Source organism: Motacilla alba, chromosome 13, assembly GCF_015832195.1.
Source record: "Motacilla alba alba isolate MOTALB_02 chromosome 13, Motacilla_alba_V1.0_pri, whole genome shotgun sequence".
NCBI classification, from domain to species: Eukaryota; Metazoa; Chordata; class Aves; order Passeriformes; family Motacillidae; genus Motacilla; species Motacilla alba.
In genome coordinates, this window is record NC_052028.1 from 8,810,803 (window position 1) to 8,827,009 (window position 16,207).

The 16,207-nt window shown below is 50.0% G+C and overlaps 1 protein-coding gene across 4 annotated transcripts in view; it reads left to right on the top strand.

The window, feature by feature from the left end:
* The window catches only part of JADE2 (jade family PHD finger 2), a 73,796-nt gene that overhangs the window by 45,124 nt on the left and 12,465 nt on the right, over positions 1 to 16,207 (top strand). For all 4 annotated transcript variants that reach the window (XM_038149838.1, XM_038149839.1, XM_038149837.1 and 1 more), the window contains 4 exons: positions 2,244 to 2,455; positions 6,679 to 6,846; positions 7,345 to 7,461; positions 12,971 to 13,432. In XM_038149838.1, coding sequence (XP_038005766.1) covers positions 2,244 to 2,455; positions 6,679 to 6,846; positions 7,345 to 7,461; positions 12,971 to 13,432 — 959 coding nt within the window. The remainder of the gene's footprint in view (positions 1 to 2,243; positions 2,456 to 6,678; positions 6,847 to 7,344; positions 7,462 to 12,970; positions 13,433 to 16,207) is intronic.

The window sequence follows — 16,207 nt, forward strand, 5'->3', positions numbered from 1 at the left end:
CAAACTCATGGTGACAGATGGGGAGTTGAAATCCTGACCAAGAGGAGGATATTCTTGCTGGACTGGTTTAATACTCACATAAAATCATGTTGAGCAAGTGCACCTCGGGTGGTGTGTTTCTAAAGGGACTCCATTAAGGCAAAAATAATGCTCTAACTTTCTCTGTAACATGCAGGCAATGATAGGACAAGGGGGGATGGCTTTGAGTTGAAAGATTTAGATTAGATATTGGATTCCAATTTAGATTAGATATTGGAAATAAATTTTTTCCTGTGGGGGTTGGGAGGCTCTGGCACAGGTTACCAAGAGAAGCTGTGGCTGGAAGTGTTCAAGGGAACAGTTGGACAGGGCTTGGAGCAACCATGTCTAGTGGAATTTGTCCCTGCCCATGGAGGGGAGGCTGGAACAGAAAGATCTTTAAGGTCCCTTCCAAGCTCAACCATTCCATGTTTCCATGACATCCAACCGGAACGGTGCCAAGAGCAGGATGGTGGCTCCATCCCAGCCCTGGTGCTCAGAACTCGCTGTGCTAGTGCAGGATGCTTCACATTGCTGGGCTGCAGAGGCCCCAGGCAGCTGTGCCAGCCCGGGGCCGAGATCCCACGCCCATCGCCGGGGTGCTGCGGAATCAAACAGGTATCAGCAGGTTCCTTGGCGTGCTGCAGCACAGCAGCCCGAGCTCTTGAAAGGGCTGTGATAGGGAGCAGTGTTGTCTGTCTTAGATGGTATCTCAGACTCCACATAGACGTGTAAAATGCCAGGCTGGATGTTTGCAGGGACTTGTCAAGCCAAGGGAAACCGTGCCAGTGAAACATTGGGGAAGAGCTTAAAAAGGCAGACAATGGTGCGTTTGCTTGCCGAGCTCGCCTACGTGATGCTTTCCCCCTTGACAGAGTTTTTTCAGTTGATCAGTGGCTATGGGGGGAAAGATGCAGCCTCTGCCAGCCCTATCCAGCCAGAGGTGCTGGGACCCCTGCAACCCCATCCCTTGGGGCTTTGGAGCAGCCCAGATCTCAGTGCAGAACAGGACATCACACTGCGGCTTGAGAGATGACCAGGATACCACATTTTTCACTGAACATTTAATTAGTAACTGGTCCTTACAGGTTCTTCCTCAAGCCCTTTTTCTCCATCTCTGCTTATAAATGAAGTATTTTCTTCCATTGCTTTGGAACAAGAAGGGTGAACAGCAGTTTGGGTCAGGCTCCTCCACTGTCTGGTCAGTTGTGCATATTTCACACTAATGAACTACAAAGTCTAGTTGTTTTGTATTACATCCTGCTGGTACTTCTGTTGTCCCCATCCCTTCTGCTCTGATGACATAGAGCTCATTGGGAGACAGGGTGTGATGGGGGATTAACTCTGCCTCTAACCCTTCACGGGGAACCTCACTCCTGCTCCTCACAGATTTTCTTCCTTGCCTGGAGTGACCTCATGTTGCATTTGTGGCACCAGGACCTTTGTGTGCAGGTGGGAGGCAGCACCTCTGGTACAAGCCTTTTCTGTATGGCACCATTTTGAGTGATTTAGACAGGGCAGCAGCATGCCCTGTCTAAAGGCACCTGGGCATCTCTCTCCTAGAGGCTGCTGCTCTAAAAAACCTCTGCTTCTTATTAACCTTACATTCCTGGTTGTCTGTGTGGAGAAAGCTCTGGTAAAGCATCTCTGCCGCCCCTCTCCATTTAAGATCCTGGTGTGGGGGGAATAAAAGACTCTCCTGGGTGTGACCTCCCGATTTCACTAAACCCAAACACAAAAAAAACCCCCTCATATATGCTCAATTTCTGCCTTTGGCTTCAGTTTTACATTTCCGTTTAATTGGCCTTAAAATGGTCAATTTTCAGTCTTAACAATTAAAGCACTGACTCTGTGTTGCCAAAGCTTGTCTGAGCCCTTCTGCAGAAAGCATCTTTGCAAAACTTGTCTCCTTGAACATTTAAACTGTCAGCCCCAATTATCCGCATTGCTTCAGCTGAATGGGTTTCCTTCCTCTCAGCCAGCAGCAATATTTTGTTACTGTCTATGAAATATAAACTGCATCCCGAGTTAGGAGCAGCCCTTTTCCGAATCGCCGCTTTCACCCTCGCTGTGGATTTGCTCTTGAGCTGCCATCTGAAATGCTCAGCCCCTGGCAAAACGCTCCCCGAAGGCGGCTGGGCGCCTGTGCCGGAGCTGCTTCGGTGGCTCTGCCCTCATGCTCTGCCTTCTTGCTCTGCCTTCATGCTCTGCCCTCTGCCTTGCAGAAAAGCCCGAGCTGGACGAGATCACCCTGGAGCGAGTGCTGGAGGAGCTGGAGACCATGTGCTACGAGAACATGAACATCGCCATCGAGACCGAGGAGGGCTTGGGCATCGAGTACGACGAGGACGTGGTGTGTGACGTGTGCCGCTCGCCCGAGGGGGAGGACGGCAACGAGATGGTGTTTTGTGACAAGTGCAACGTCTGCGTGCACCAGGTGAGCCCGAAGGGGAGGATGGCAGTGAGATGGTGTTTTGTGACAAGTGCAACGTCTGCGTGCACCAGGTGAGCCCTGGTGCTGGGCGAGGTGGCAGCACATGGCTCTGCTCATCACACTCTGGTACCCTCCTTTTCTGGGTTCCTCCCATGCCCGTCCATCCCTTCCCCTGGGCTGCTGTAGACACCTGGTAGGCTTTCCTTGTGCATCCCAAGTGCAGTTCCAGAGGAGTGGGGACAGCAGTGGGGTCTTGGATAGCTGGCAGACAGCAAACTTGCTTTTCCTACTTTCTTACCCCCACCATTTATTTCCCCCACGGAAACACACAACCAGAGGTTGAAGTGCCCCTTCCTCCTTATTCTCTGGTCTCTGGGATATTTTATTTTATGTCTCCTTGTCCTTTAATATGCTTGTTCTTCTTTACCCCGTTTATTGAACCCCAGTGGGATCTTTATCACATTCAGGTGACCAGCACTGTGTGCAAGACTTGGCAGGTGGCTGGGTGGGATGTGGGTCTGCAGTCCTGTGCTCACCATAGGGATGGGCTTGCACAGACCCTCCAGCTTCCTCCTCTGCTTTGTCTGGGGAGTGGTTGGACCTTCCAGCTCCACCAGTGTGGTCTCACATCGCAGGGTTTCTGTCCCAGCTTCCCCACAGTGTGAGCGTGGGATTTCATTTTATTTTGCTGCCTGGAGGAAAATAATTTTATTTTTAGAATTGAATGCTAGTGCTTCAAGCTCTTGCTGGGGGGATGTCACTGGGCCTCCTGCTTTTGGGGGAACCTTGACAAGGGGAAGGCAGCCACGTGAGGATCTCCTGGGTCCCTCGTGGACCCAGGGAGGTTTTATGATTGTGCTTCAAGGGGAAGCACTGTGTGGTGCTGGGATGGCAGCAGCAGCACCTGGGCTTCACCCTCTGTGGGAACGGTTTTGGGTTTTTTTAGTTCTAAAGAGAGCCATTTGCTCATCTTCTGGGCAGCTTTTCCATCAGTGCTTCCTGGAGGTGGGAGAGCACTGGAGATATCTATAGTTGCGGGTGGTGGGTGTTTTGAATGGTTTCCATCAGTGAATCAGATTCCACAAAATACCAGAATGATTCAGGGTTGGGTTCGAGGTATTTTTTTGTCTTGGGTTCTTTTTTAACAAGCCCAAGTGGCAGTGTCAGGCTGTGAGCTGGCATGAGCCGCAGCAGGGACTCAGGAGGAGCTGTGGCACCGTGTGGGCTCCACTTAAAGCAGCAGCCCCAGTGCTGCAGAAGGGGACACAGCAGCCTGGATTTCAAGGCTGCTGAAAGAAAAGAGGGATTTTCGGTTGTTTTCAGGGAGCGAAGTCCAGCCCTAAGCCCTGTGGCAGCCCATAAGCTGCCTGTGATTTAATCTCTGCCCCGATTTACACCCTAAGCCATGAAGGCCAGAGCTGCAGTGCAGGGTGTTACCTGGCATCATGGTTATCTAACCTGCACCATGCCTCTGCCAGCACCACGTCCAAAACCTGCTGGGAGTGACGCTGCAGGCATATGGGTGCTGGTGCCATGGGCTTCACCAGGGCCATGCCTTGTCCTCCTGCATCCCCTTGGGCAGGGGCTCGGGACACACAGTGTGGGTTATGGTGCCAGGTGATACTGTTGTACTCACTTCACCTGCATAGCACAGGCCACGAGGCTTGCTGTTCGTTAATTACTGTGAAGTGAAGCTTTTAGAAAGCACAGGCAGTTGTCCTTTTAAAATTGTCAGCAAGGTGGAGTCCTGCCCCCCACTGCTGAATCACAGTTCATGGCTCTCACAGTGACAGCATCACCCTCCTGTTTAGCATGGGAATGATCCACCTTCAGTTTCCAGCCACCTGTCATCACTGAATTCCCTTTCCCTGGTGTGGCACATGGCTGAACCTGCCCTCTGTTCCATGGACCACACCAAGCTCGTCTGTGGCTTGGCATCCTCCCTGGTTTTTTGGCATCTACTTCTCAGTGATGTTGCACCCCAAATAGATGCAGCAATAAAAATAGCTGTGCTGCTCCTATTCAGCATTCCTCTGGCTTCATATTTCTGGAGCACCTTCTGCCTGGTGCTGGACTTGAAAATGTGTTTAGCTGATAATGCACTTTGTTTCTAGAGCTGGTCCTTGTCTGGGACAGAAGACCTGTGTTTGCTTCTCAGGAGCAGAACTGCACCTAAAATCACTAGAAATAAATAGTAAATAATGCTAAAGATAGTCATAATTCCTGCTTTCCCCTGGATTTTGAGATGAGTCTGCCAGTTCATTCTGCTGCTAGTACATATCAGGCTGATTCCTGCCTGGTAATAAATCACGTTTTATAAAACTGTATTCCAGAAATGATTTATCTATCAGATTTGGAGGCACTGTGAGACACAGAGTTAAGTCTCTTTGAACCGTGTAGACTCACAGCAATAATATTTCCTCTCTTAATTCCTTGTTATCCCAATAATCTGTTCGCAAATGTCTTTTTCCACTAGGAAACCACTATCAATTTGTGATTTGGGGCAACCTAAAGTCATGTTGTAGTCTCTTCTGGGCCAGTAGAGACCAATGATGTGCTTTTGCCAAGCTCACACATCTCCCTGTGCCCCCTCTGTTCCTCTCCCCACCCACAGCACTGTCTCTTGCAGTGACAATGACCTGCAGCAGCAGGAGAAGAAGCTGCTCTTTTTGGGGGTAAACTTCAAGAAGTGGATCTGATGAATGCCTGGGCTCAATTTACAGCTACCAGTGCTGGGAGTCCTTGTCAGCACTGGCTGCTTGCCTTCTGCAGGGATGTCAGAGCAGCCAGATGTAGAATTAATTGCATCTCCTCGCTTTAAATAGGGGCACAGCCCTGTGTTAGTGCCCAAGGCAGTGTGTCACCCTCTGAAAACCCTTTAAGTGTGAGTTATCAGGACCTGCCAGTTAAAAATTCTCTAGTTTTAGTAGTAGCTGTTTAATACAGCCATAAATCATGGTGAAAGTGGGAAGTATTTATCATTATGTGATATAGCTTATCATTTGGCTCTTCCCCAAGTATGGAAGAGAAATATTTATTAAACACTTTGGCTTCTCAGTGTCCTGCATTACCACAGCAGGTCAGGGAGCTCCAGGGATCCCAAGTCCTTCAGTTCTCACTCTCTTGGCTGGAGACTTGTCTCTGCCCCCTTTAGATGTGTCATCCTGAAGATTTATTATCCTTTTTGGTTCCTCCCATCTCATTTACATTCATGACTATTGGCTTCCCCTTTTTGCCTTTCCGTATTTATTTTTGCTTCCCCTTTGGGCTGTGCTGGGTCTCTAACCAGTGTGGTCAACTTTCTCAATCATGGGCTTGTGGCTTTTCAGCCCTCAGTGACCTCAGAAGATTTCTCTGCACAGCATTTCTAACTTTTCCCAGTCATCATGGGTCAGGAACGGGCAGGACATGAGCAGGCAGATGTCTGCACCGCAGAGCTGATGGTGGTTGGGGGCTCTGCCCACCCCCAGCCTGGATCCAGGTTGTGCTTGGCATGGTGCACAGCACACGTTTATACTTAGCTTTTAATTAAAACCCAGGACGCACTGATCCACCATGAGCATCCGTGTGGAAACAGGGAAGGTAGTAAGGAAGAACTTCAGCTCCCTGTCTGTGCTGCATTGAGTCTGCTGTTTACTGGGATGCAGCAGCAGGGAGAAAGGTGGGAGTGATGGAGGAGGTCGGGTGGGATGTTCATCCTGGGCTGCTGGATTAACCCTTGTCCCTCATGTTAAAAATAGGTTAGAAACTGTTGTAAAATAGTTGCTAAATCATTGAGCATGTACTGTTAGTTTGGTTATTATATTGTAAAAGGGGTTAAAAGGGTAGTTATAAGGTATACTGTACTCAACAGTACCATAACACAGCTCAGCAAAGTGCACCACCCCCCACGCGAAACCAGCCAGCCTGGACGGAGCTGTAATGGGCCAGTCAGGCACCTTAAACCTTCGTGCAAATGAAGGATCCAAAAAGAAACCAATCCAAAGGGATAAAAAACAGGATAAAAAGGGGCTTCTGACCCACTGAATCGTGCTGCTCCATCTGGGACATGGGGGCCATCGCTGCTGAGCAGCCCCAGCGCCGGCGCTGCTGCAGCATCCTCGACGGGAGCGCTCCTGCTCGGCCCGCGGGCCCCCTTGCCTTAGGCCTTTCTTTATTGATAATAAAAGCTGCAATCCCTTTAGCCCAGGAGCCTGCTCCTGTTTTTACCGCTCTTGTCTCCACAGGCGTGCTATGGCATCCTGAAGGTGCCCATCGGGAGCTGGCTGTGCCGGACCTGCGCCCTCGGCGTCCAGCCCAAGTGTCTGCTGTGCCCCAAGAGGGGGGGAGCGCTGAAGCCCACCCGCAGCGGGACGAAGTGGGTCCACGTTAGCTGTGCCTTATGGATACCTGAAGTAAGGCGGTTTCCAGCCTCCTCCTGACGCCTGGGTGGGCACCCGGAGGTTTCGGGTCTTGGCCCAGGGTGTTTGTTAACGGTGTAAATAACAAATGCAGTTTGGCTCGTCAGGCTGTGCCAGAGCCACAAGGCCGGGAAGTTGTCCTGTGTTTAATTAGCAGCCAAGAAGCTGCTAATTAAAGGAGGGCAGAGAATTGGGCTGTAAGGCCACAGAGGGAGGGGCATACCTTTGAGCAGAGTAAGGCTAATTTCATATGCCCATCTGAGATACACGTCAGATGAGGAATTCATGCAGAGGAAAAAGCAACATAAATTTTTTCTTCTTTGTCATCCAGATTTGTTTCTGGTTTTGGGAGTTTGGGTTTTTTTTCCAAATTACAGCTGACCCTGAAGAATAAGAAATATAATCCCTCATTCAGACTGCCACAGGCATCCCCTTGTAGGAGATTTGGGACCACGGCCGATATTTACAACTTGTGTTCTATCTTGTGGCCAGGTTAGCATTGGATGTCCTGAAAAAATGGAACCCATTACGAAGATCTCACATATCCCAGCAAGCAGATGGGCTTTGTCCTGCAGCCTCTGCAAGGAGTGCACTGGGACATGCATTCAGGTATGTAACTTGGCACTGGAGAAACTCAGAGCTCTGGGGTTGTACCTGTATTAGCCCCTGGAGAGTCTTGAGATGCTGAAGGACATGGTCTGAATGACTCTTACTTCTGTTCTGAGTAAACTTAATGACAAGAGCCTGTCAGGCATCATCAGATGTTGTTTGCAATCATTTAATGCACTGAGTGCTAGAAATCTAGATTAACTTTATTTGCATAACACAGTGGTGTTGCTGTAGTGACATTAATTACTGGGACTGCAAATGACCTTGATTTAGATCAGAAACCACCAGGAGAAGGGCTTTGTGAGGCTGCCAGGAAAGTGAATCCCAGAATGCTCATGGGATACATAACACAAGTATTTCACAAACCTCAGGGGGTCAGTGAGCCTTTCAGTTGTGGGGATATCAGGGTGCACCAGGGTTGGATAGTCCTCACTGGCCTGCTGGCTGGGAAAATAAAGTACTTGCCAAGTATTACATTTCCACATTTTCTGGTGTGTCACACCTAAACAAACCACTGCAGATACCAGATTGCCTGCTCTCCCCACAACAGGAGAGGCAGAAATTCTGTTTTCAGATAGAAAGCAGAATTCTCCAGGCTTCTCTATTGCAAAAGTGGGACATAGCTTCCCACGCCATGATCTCTGTTCTTGGGGAGCAGAGCAGAAACTCCCATCCATAATGCAGCACTCTTGGTGTGATGAGGGCATTTGGGGAGCCCTGCTGAACCCCATGATTCCCTCTCCTTCCAGCTGCTTGGCCAGTGTGATGTCTTGGTGGTCCCAGAGAATAGCCATTAAGCTTTGAAAAATACAGATAAATTTTGGGATGTGTCCTGACCCCATGTGATCAGCTCCAGTACCTCAGCAGGAGCTGCACGGTGGAAGTCAGTGTTTGCAGCAATGACCATGGACCAGGAGATGCTGGCTGGTGGCAGAAGGACAGCAGGGATAGGAGCTCTGCAGTGCTGAGCTGTGTTTGTGCTGTCATCTTGGGTTTAATACCTTAAAGGCAGCTATTTAAAAGTAATCCTCATAGTTTGAAATGAAATCTCACAATACTTCTTTAAATCTGTCGCATTGACTCATTTTTTTGATGGCTCTGGGTGCTTATTCACCCTGCCAGATGGAGATACTGTGTCAGAATGGCAACTGCTTTCAAAGAACAGAGGGGCAGGGAAGGAAGCAAACAGGCTTGGCAGCATCAGAAAGAATTCAGTGTCTCTCAGGCTTCATCCTCTTAGTGCCATCACGACATGGGAGCTGTGAGATCCCGGGTACTGAATGGATTTGCATTAAAGGTCACCTGAGACAGAACAGGAGCCTTGCTGCCTCATGTGCTGGCAGCTCATGGTTTACAAGTCTTCACAAGATTGCCACTGGAGCGTTTGCCGAGGCCACCCCGCCGTGTGCGGGATGGTTTTGCTTCAAGGAAAAGGGGGAGAAGTGACAAAAAAGCAGGCAGTGCCTTTATGTAAGGATTTATGGGGTAAATTAACACCCATGGGTAAATAAATACGCTCTGTACTCATCCATGGTACAGAGCTCTGTTTTGAAAGCTTATGTTTATGGAGCACATTTTGTGGAGCATATTTTATGGAGCATATTTTGTGGAGCATATTTTTGCTAGTGCCTGTTTATACAGGTGGGATCTACCCTTGTCAGCATTTTGGGTTTGTGACCCAGCTCTGAAAGGAGGATGTTGTTTTCTGCAGAAGCATTGGGTGTTTGTTCCTGGCAGCAGCAGTCAGGTGCTGCAGGTGGGCAGGTCTGCAGAAAGAAGGAAGTTGCTTCCAGGAGGGGGTTTTTTCAAGTGGCCAAGAGGGTTTTGTGAAGGTGAAATCTGGGAGGCAGGCTGGAGGAGTAGAAGACTGTCATCCAAGCAGGGCATCTCAGAGGCAGCACTGCAGCTTGAGAAAACACCCACCTCAGCCACACTTGCAGAGACAAACACGAGGAGTCTTTGTAGGGACCTCTGTGTGTGGAAGTGTTTCTCCCCCATCCAAATTTGACCATCAAAAGGGAAAGAAACAGCAGCTCCCTGCTGCTGTCCATGCCTTTGGCCTTGCTGCTGCACATAACTCTACCACTGCTCTCTGGTACAGAGCTGTGAGCCCAGTGTAGCTTGGTGTGACTGTGACTGAGCTTAAGGTACTGGATGCTGTGCAGGGATGCAGCTCTGGAGACACCCTCTGCCCGAGTCCTGTTCAGGGGAAGTCATTACTTCATGGTGGTTCTTGTGGTCAGACATCAGGAGATGCCAGAGAGCTCAGAATGCAGGAGGAATTTTCTTGTTTGCATTTCTGAGATGGAAAAGAGAGTGCCAGGAGCCAGGCTCTGGTACAGCCTGAGTCCTGACCATGCTTTTTTGGGACTCCTTGCTTGTGAGAGCGACTGGAAGAGCTCACTGAGGCAGCACAGAATGCCAGGGCTCTCTTGGTTGTTGGCAAGCTTCTCCAAAGAAGTCATTATCTTCCAGCTTTCTTTTTGTTGTTGCTTTTAGGAGATAAAGTCCTTGGAAATGTCCTTCATCACTCCCCTGTTCATCATCACTTCTCTGCCCACTGCTGCCTCCTCCCATTGAGCAAGCAGTGCCCCTGGTCCTCATCCTCTAGGATAACTGGTGGTTCCCAAAGCTGTCTTCTGCCTGTAGTCCTGAAAAGGCAGCACGTGGCACCAGGGATAAGAGCAGGGTGTGTTGCCCGTGCTGCCCCAGTCCCATCCATCCTCTGCCCCACATCCTTCCAGGAGTCTGTGAGGCTGAAATTGCCATTTTTAGCTGAGAAGCTCTACCAGGCTCCAGACCATCTGTGGTCATGAAAAATCACATGGTAGTTTTTTAAGGATGCAGAAGTGTTGTGTCTGATGGCTTGGCCAGTGTTCAGCACCGGTAATTAATTTTTCCTTCCTGAGCTCCCCTTGCAGGTCTGTTGGAGGAGCCGCTTCCTTCCCCGTAGCCCCAAACTGCAGCGGAGCACCTCTGCAAGCTGCTGAACTTCTGTTTGAATGACCTTGGCAACTAAAATCATCTCTCTGTTTATTCCCAGTAAGAATGATTTCAGGACTAATTAGGAGCCCACGTTAAATCTCTGGGGCAGTTTTTACCCTCTCTCTCTCTCACGGGTTTGTTTGGGAATGGAGTTGCCTGGATAAGCAAAGTGTGCTGAAGGGCTTGAATGAAAGGTGCTGTAAGATAATGAAGCACCATCAGTAACGAAGCGGGGACTGCTCCAGTCTTTGAGCCTGGCTCATTCTGTGTGACAGATCCCTCCCTCCTGCCACAAGTGGCTCCGTTCCAGCACCATTCTGGGATGGATCAATATGTTTTTATTGTTAGTTTATCCAGGGTCCCTCAGTGGCTGTGGCCGACCAGGTATCTTTCGTTGTTACCCTGTCAGCTGAATTGCCTAATTATTTTCTGTTTGCATTTTGGGCACAGTTTCTGACGAGTGCTGCTTGCCATCTGTTGGAGTAGAGAGATCCAGGATGAGTGGCACTGGATTTGCTTTATTCCTAAGGTGGAGTGATGGTCATTCCTGGTAGCAGGACACTGTCCTGGCAGAAGACATGGGCGTGTTGTTAATGCTGTTTTTAGCACTGATGGCAGAAACAGAAGGGAAGGGACAGCACTGTGTGTGCTTTAAAAGCCAGTATGTGATATACTGACTGCCCTGAGTAAATCTGGAAGCTGCAAGTCAGGCTGGGCTCCCTCTGTCCCTCCTTCGTTGCCAAAAATAAGTACTTGGGAACAGAGCTGGTGCTTCAGCTGTGTGTGTGGCTGTGACAGGGCTTGTCCCAGGGGAAGGCCGGGGTGGCAGGGCAGGCACCCTCTGCCCACTGTGGTGGTGAGTGCCCTGGGCTGGCACAGGGAGCATCAGTGGGTCCCTCACAGTGCCAGGCTCCAAGCGAGTGCCAGCAGCATAGCAGAAGGAGTTGAGTTTTGCAATTACCAGATATTTTTGTGAACAATTTCAGACTGAAATTAGGACCAAATGGCCATTTTTAAACAGGATGAACGTGGTGTTGGTGTTCATAATCCGCTTGCTTGTGGTGCCTGCAGGAGTTAGTGCCCAGAGCCATGCTGGTACAGCCACAGCTGCATCCAGCTCTTCCCACTGCTCTCTGAGGCTTTGGAGCAGGGCCTGGGGAGCTCTGGAAGTGAAGGATTTGGACAATGCTTGCCTATGCTTTTCTTGGTCCTGGCAGCTTCTTGAGCACCAGCAGACTCATAAAAAAAGTCAGAGGAAAGTATCTAAAAGCAGCAATGACAAAAGTTCTGCCCCGGGTGCCTGAGCAGGATTCAGGGCTGATGGATGGGATGATGATAAAAAGCTGTAAAACTTCTGTTCCTCAGCCACTACCAGAATATATTTTTCTTTTTGAAAATTAAGGTGCAGCAGAGCCCCAGTAAAACGAAATGGTTTGTCATCAACATTCAGGAAATTTCACATCCTCCACCTGGTCCTTCAGGCCACAAGTGCATCTTCATTCCCCACAAGAACAATTCTTCTGTTAATGCCAAAGTAGTGCCTACAGTAATAGCCCACTTAAAAGGTCTCATTATTGCAGTTTAACTGGTCATTAGCAGCTGGAATAGACTGATTTCTTATGGATTATGGTTGAAATAATTACCTGACACTCTGAGCCATTAAAAACAGTTAATGAGTGGAGGGGGAAAAGGTGCTGACATGGACATGGGCACAGCGCTGGCATGTGGGAGTTCCTCTGTGGGACACCAGGCTGAGATTTGTTGCCTGTGGGATCCAAAGTGATTTAAGCCTTAGGTAAGTTCGGAAGATGATTAAAAAAATCGATCTGATGCAAGTTTGACAACGTCGTAGCCAATGTACAAGTTCTAAAGCATTTGTTTTGTGATGTTTTGCTCCAGTTACATTTTTCTTTCTTTTTTAAATGGAGCAAGTTAGAGGCTGTGTAATTTCCTGAGGAGGAAGGCATTTAGGAGCATTGGCTGCTTCTTAGATCCCATGTTCACTCCTAAACCTTGCCATGTTCTGTATGCTTCCAGTAAAAATGGCATACTGGCTTTAGATGTGGTAACAGAGGGGGAGTAGCTTGAGGGTGAAATACAGGTGAGCATTTCTCAATCAGGACAAATCCACTGACAGTCTTGGAGTATCCCATTGGCACGTGCTGTTCTTTGGCTTTTGACATGTCTTGTTGGAAGAACGCTTGGAAGCTCCTGGTTGTGATAGGTGAGAGATGAGCAGGGCCCGTGACAGAGGTGGATTAAGGAAGGTTAGGTGGGAAAATGCCACCTCTTAAACCCTGGGGTTCTTCTGCTCGTGTTTATGGTGTTGGGCCCTTGGGTCTGTGCGACTGGGGCAATACTGGTGTTCCTCCGTTGGGAATTCCTGTGGTGGAGCATCCATCATGTCATGCAGGTGTCACCCTGGTGGTGTCCCTGGGTTTGTGGCATGCCCGTGTTGCCTGTCGTGTTGGTGAGTGTCCCCTCAGTGATGGCGCTGGCCCTGAGCCCTGTCCTTGTCCTGCAGTGCTCCATGCCCGCCTGTGTCACCGCATTCCACGTCACCTGCGCCTTCGACCACAACCTCGACATGCGGACGATCCTTGCAGACAACGATGAGGTGAAGTTCAAGTCCTTCTGCCTTGAGCACAGCACCGGGGCCACCAAGCTGCCCGAGGAGGCACGGACAGAGTCCGACCAAGCCCAGCTGGACTTGGAGAAGGTCACGCTGCGGAAGCAGAAGCTCCAGCAGCTGGAGGAGGACTTCTATGAGCTCGTGAAGCCTTCAGAGGTGGCGGAGAACCTTGACTTAAGCGAGTCACTGGTGGACTTTGTCTACCAGTACTGGAAGCTGAAGAGGAAAGCAAACTCCAACAAACCGCTGCTGACACCAAAAACAGATGAAGTGGACAACTTGGCTCAGCAAGAGCAGGATGTTCTCTACCGACGCTTAAAGCTCTTCATGCACCTCAGGCAAGACCTGGAGAGGGTGAGTACAGCTTCTCCCTCAGTGGTGTACCCGTCTGCTCCATCAGGGCTGCTGGCACCCACAGACAGCTCAAGCCCTGCTCCCCCTGACTCAGTTTGACTCCCCTTACAGTTTTGTTCTTTCATCTTCATTCAGAAACGTAGCAGTGCTCAGTGTGTGTGCATCATCCCTGCCAAAACACTGACATTGATGGAATAAGTTAGTGTTGGGCTCATCCGGGGGTTCAAAAGAACAAGTGCCTGCAGGGAGAGGTGCCTTGGCAGGGCTGGGTGGATGGGAGGCAGATGATGCTGCAGCTTGTGTCCACTCTACCTAAATAGTTTCACAGAATTATCCTGTGTTGTCCCTCAGGTGCTTTGCAGCAGCAAGGCTTGGGAACACATCATTATTTACTTACATTAAACATCAAAGATGAGTGAAAGGCAGAGTGAGAGCAGGGCCAGTGGGACTGGGCATCCCCTGCCCTGCTTCAGCTAAAAGTGGGTCAGCTCCTCAGGGAGCTGCTGGCAGAGCCGGGCCAGAGGATGCAGACAGGGGATGCAGGAACCTGCAGCTCCCAGTGGTGCAGGACATCCTTGACTCCTAGCCAGAGCAGAGGAAGCAGCAGCCTCCACAGCAGCTTTTTGGGTGAGAGGGAGCTTTGGTGGAGCAGCAGTGCCCAAGTGGTGCCAGAGCTCCCTGGGCTGGGCTGGCTGCCACACCATGCAGCTGCCTGTGGGTTTGGCTGTCACGGCTGCATGGAGGGCAGGAGCAGGGATGGGGCAGAGGCTGGAGAGGAGGAGCAGCCATGAAGGTGAGAAGCAGCGAGAGGAAGAGGCACAGGGGAAGAACAAGCCCACACAGAACCCAGGGTGAGATGCCAGAGGGGGGAGAGGTGCAGTGGTGCTGCTGCTTGGGAGGCACATGGGCATAGCACACGGCAGCAGTGGCACAGGACAGGGACAGGCAGGGCAGGGGTGCTGAGCTTGGCATGGACAGCCCAAGCTCCTTCACTTCCTTTGCTTAATAGCCAAGCCCTGCCTGGTCCCCTCTGCCCTGCTCCTGCCAGAGGGGTGAATCCATTGCCCTTGCCCAGGTCCCTGTTAGACCACCCACCCACAGCTTGGGGAGTCTCTAGGAGCAAGGAGGAAGGAAAGCAGGAAAACAGCATTGCTCTGACCTGGTGGATATGATGCTGTGGTTTCCCGAGCCGGGGCTGAGGGTGCTGTAGGTGACATGCCATTCCCTGGGAGGGGAAGGTGGTGGGGATGCTGGCCCTGCATGTCCCTGAACCCTCTCTTCAGTCTGCTGTGGGTCTGTAGCATGACTGAACCCATGGGGAGAAGGGCTGTGTGGGTGGGCACTGTGTTCATGTCCAGGTGGGGGTTCAGCTTTGGACCAGCCTGCCCTGGTCCCCTGCTGCACCCACCTCCCATGTGGATCCTGGAGCCCGAGAGCCTTCTTCTGTGTAGAAATAGTTGGGTTTGAACCTGTTGGTCTATTTTCTGTGGACTTTCATCCCTGTGGTCATCATTGCCATCCCTCTGCCAGTCTGTCCCCCCGGCCTTTACCTACCACATTTCCATCTCTGTGTTGTGCTGGGCTGGTGCCACCATTAGTGGGTCTCCAGCAACAGGCTGCATCTGCCTGATCTGAGGGTGACAAGTTCAACTCACTTCTTCCCCTCATCTGCTCTGTACTGTAAATCTAAACCAGGCTGCTTTGCCTCCTGCTGCTTCCTTTTGTTCCCAGCTTGGCTTTTCCAGCTGCACTGAGCCACTGTGCATCCCTGGGTACCATGCTTTGCTCACGGCAGCTTCTCTTTGATTTCTTTGTATCAAAACTACGTGTTTTACCAGATTTCTCATTTTCCAGAGTTGCCTCCAGGCTTTGTGGGGTGTGCCCATCAGCATTCAGCCTCTGCTTAGCAACTCCCTGCCAGGTTTCACTGCCTGTCCCTGGAAGAGCTGTTTGTTTGTTCTGCTTCCAAGAGTGGAACAGTAAACACTGGCCAGATCAAAGTCCAGTGCTCAGATGGGTGATAGGGGTTTAAATCCAGTTGTGGGCAGAGCATCTCTGGTATCTGATCCTGCACCTGGCGGGTCACTGCCACCCTGTTTCACTTGCAAATAGTGAGGAATCACATCAAATTGGGATCAGAGAGGAGCAGCCTGGAAGGCTCTGAAGGCTTTCAGAGGGTGTTCACAGGATGTCATGTTGGATTTTAACAATTTCAGCAATTAATCTGGCAGAAGTGATTTTGGGGCTGGTCCTGGTCCCCAGGAGTTGGGGAGGCAGAAGCAGAGAGCAGAGACAAGGGGACAGCCATAGTGATGGTGGTTCTCTCTGTCATTTCTTAATCCCTGACATCTCTGTACTTCACAGTGTTAGCAAATTAAAGCTATTACCTGGGAATTTTAATACAGTCCCCCCATTTTATTTTTGGCCTTTTTTAACCCTCTTTGCCTATTTAAAAAAGCTTCTTCCAAGGACTGGGTGTTTAAATTAACTTTAACAAAAAGCTGTGGTTTCCAGGCTTTCACACTAGCATCTAAACTTGGCTTGGGGAAGCAGCACTGGGTGGTGTTGAGCTGTGTAAGTGTGGGTAAATACCAGCAGTCTCTAAGCAAAGCTAAAGTAATGTTTTCTTCCAGGAATACCAAATCATAGAGAAGAGATATGGCCAAACTCTTGGAGAGTCAGGTTGCCAGAAGCAGTTGTTTTCTTCATAAAGAAATAGTTTGATGTTTTCTCCAATCCAGAAAGAAAAAAAGAGAACATAGTAAAATATACTAT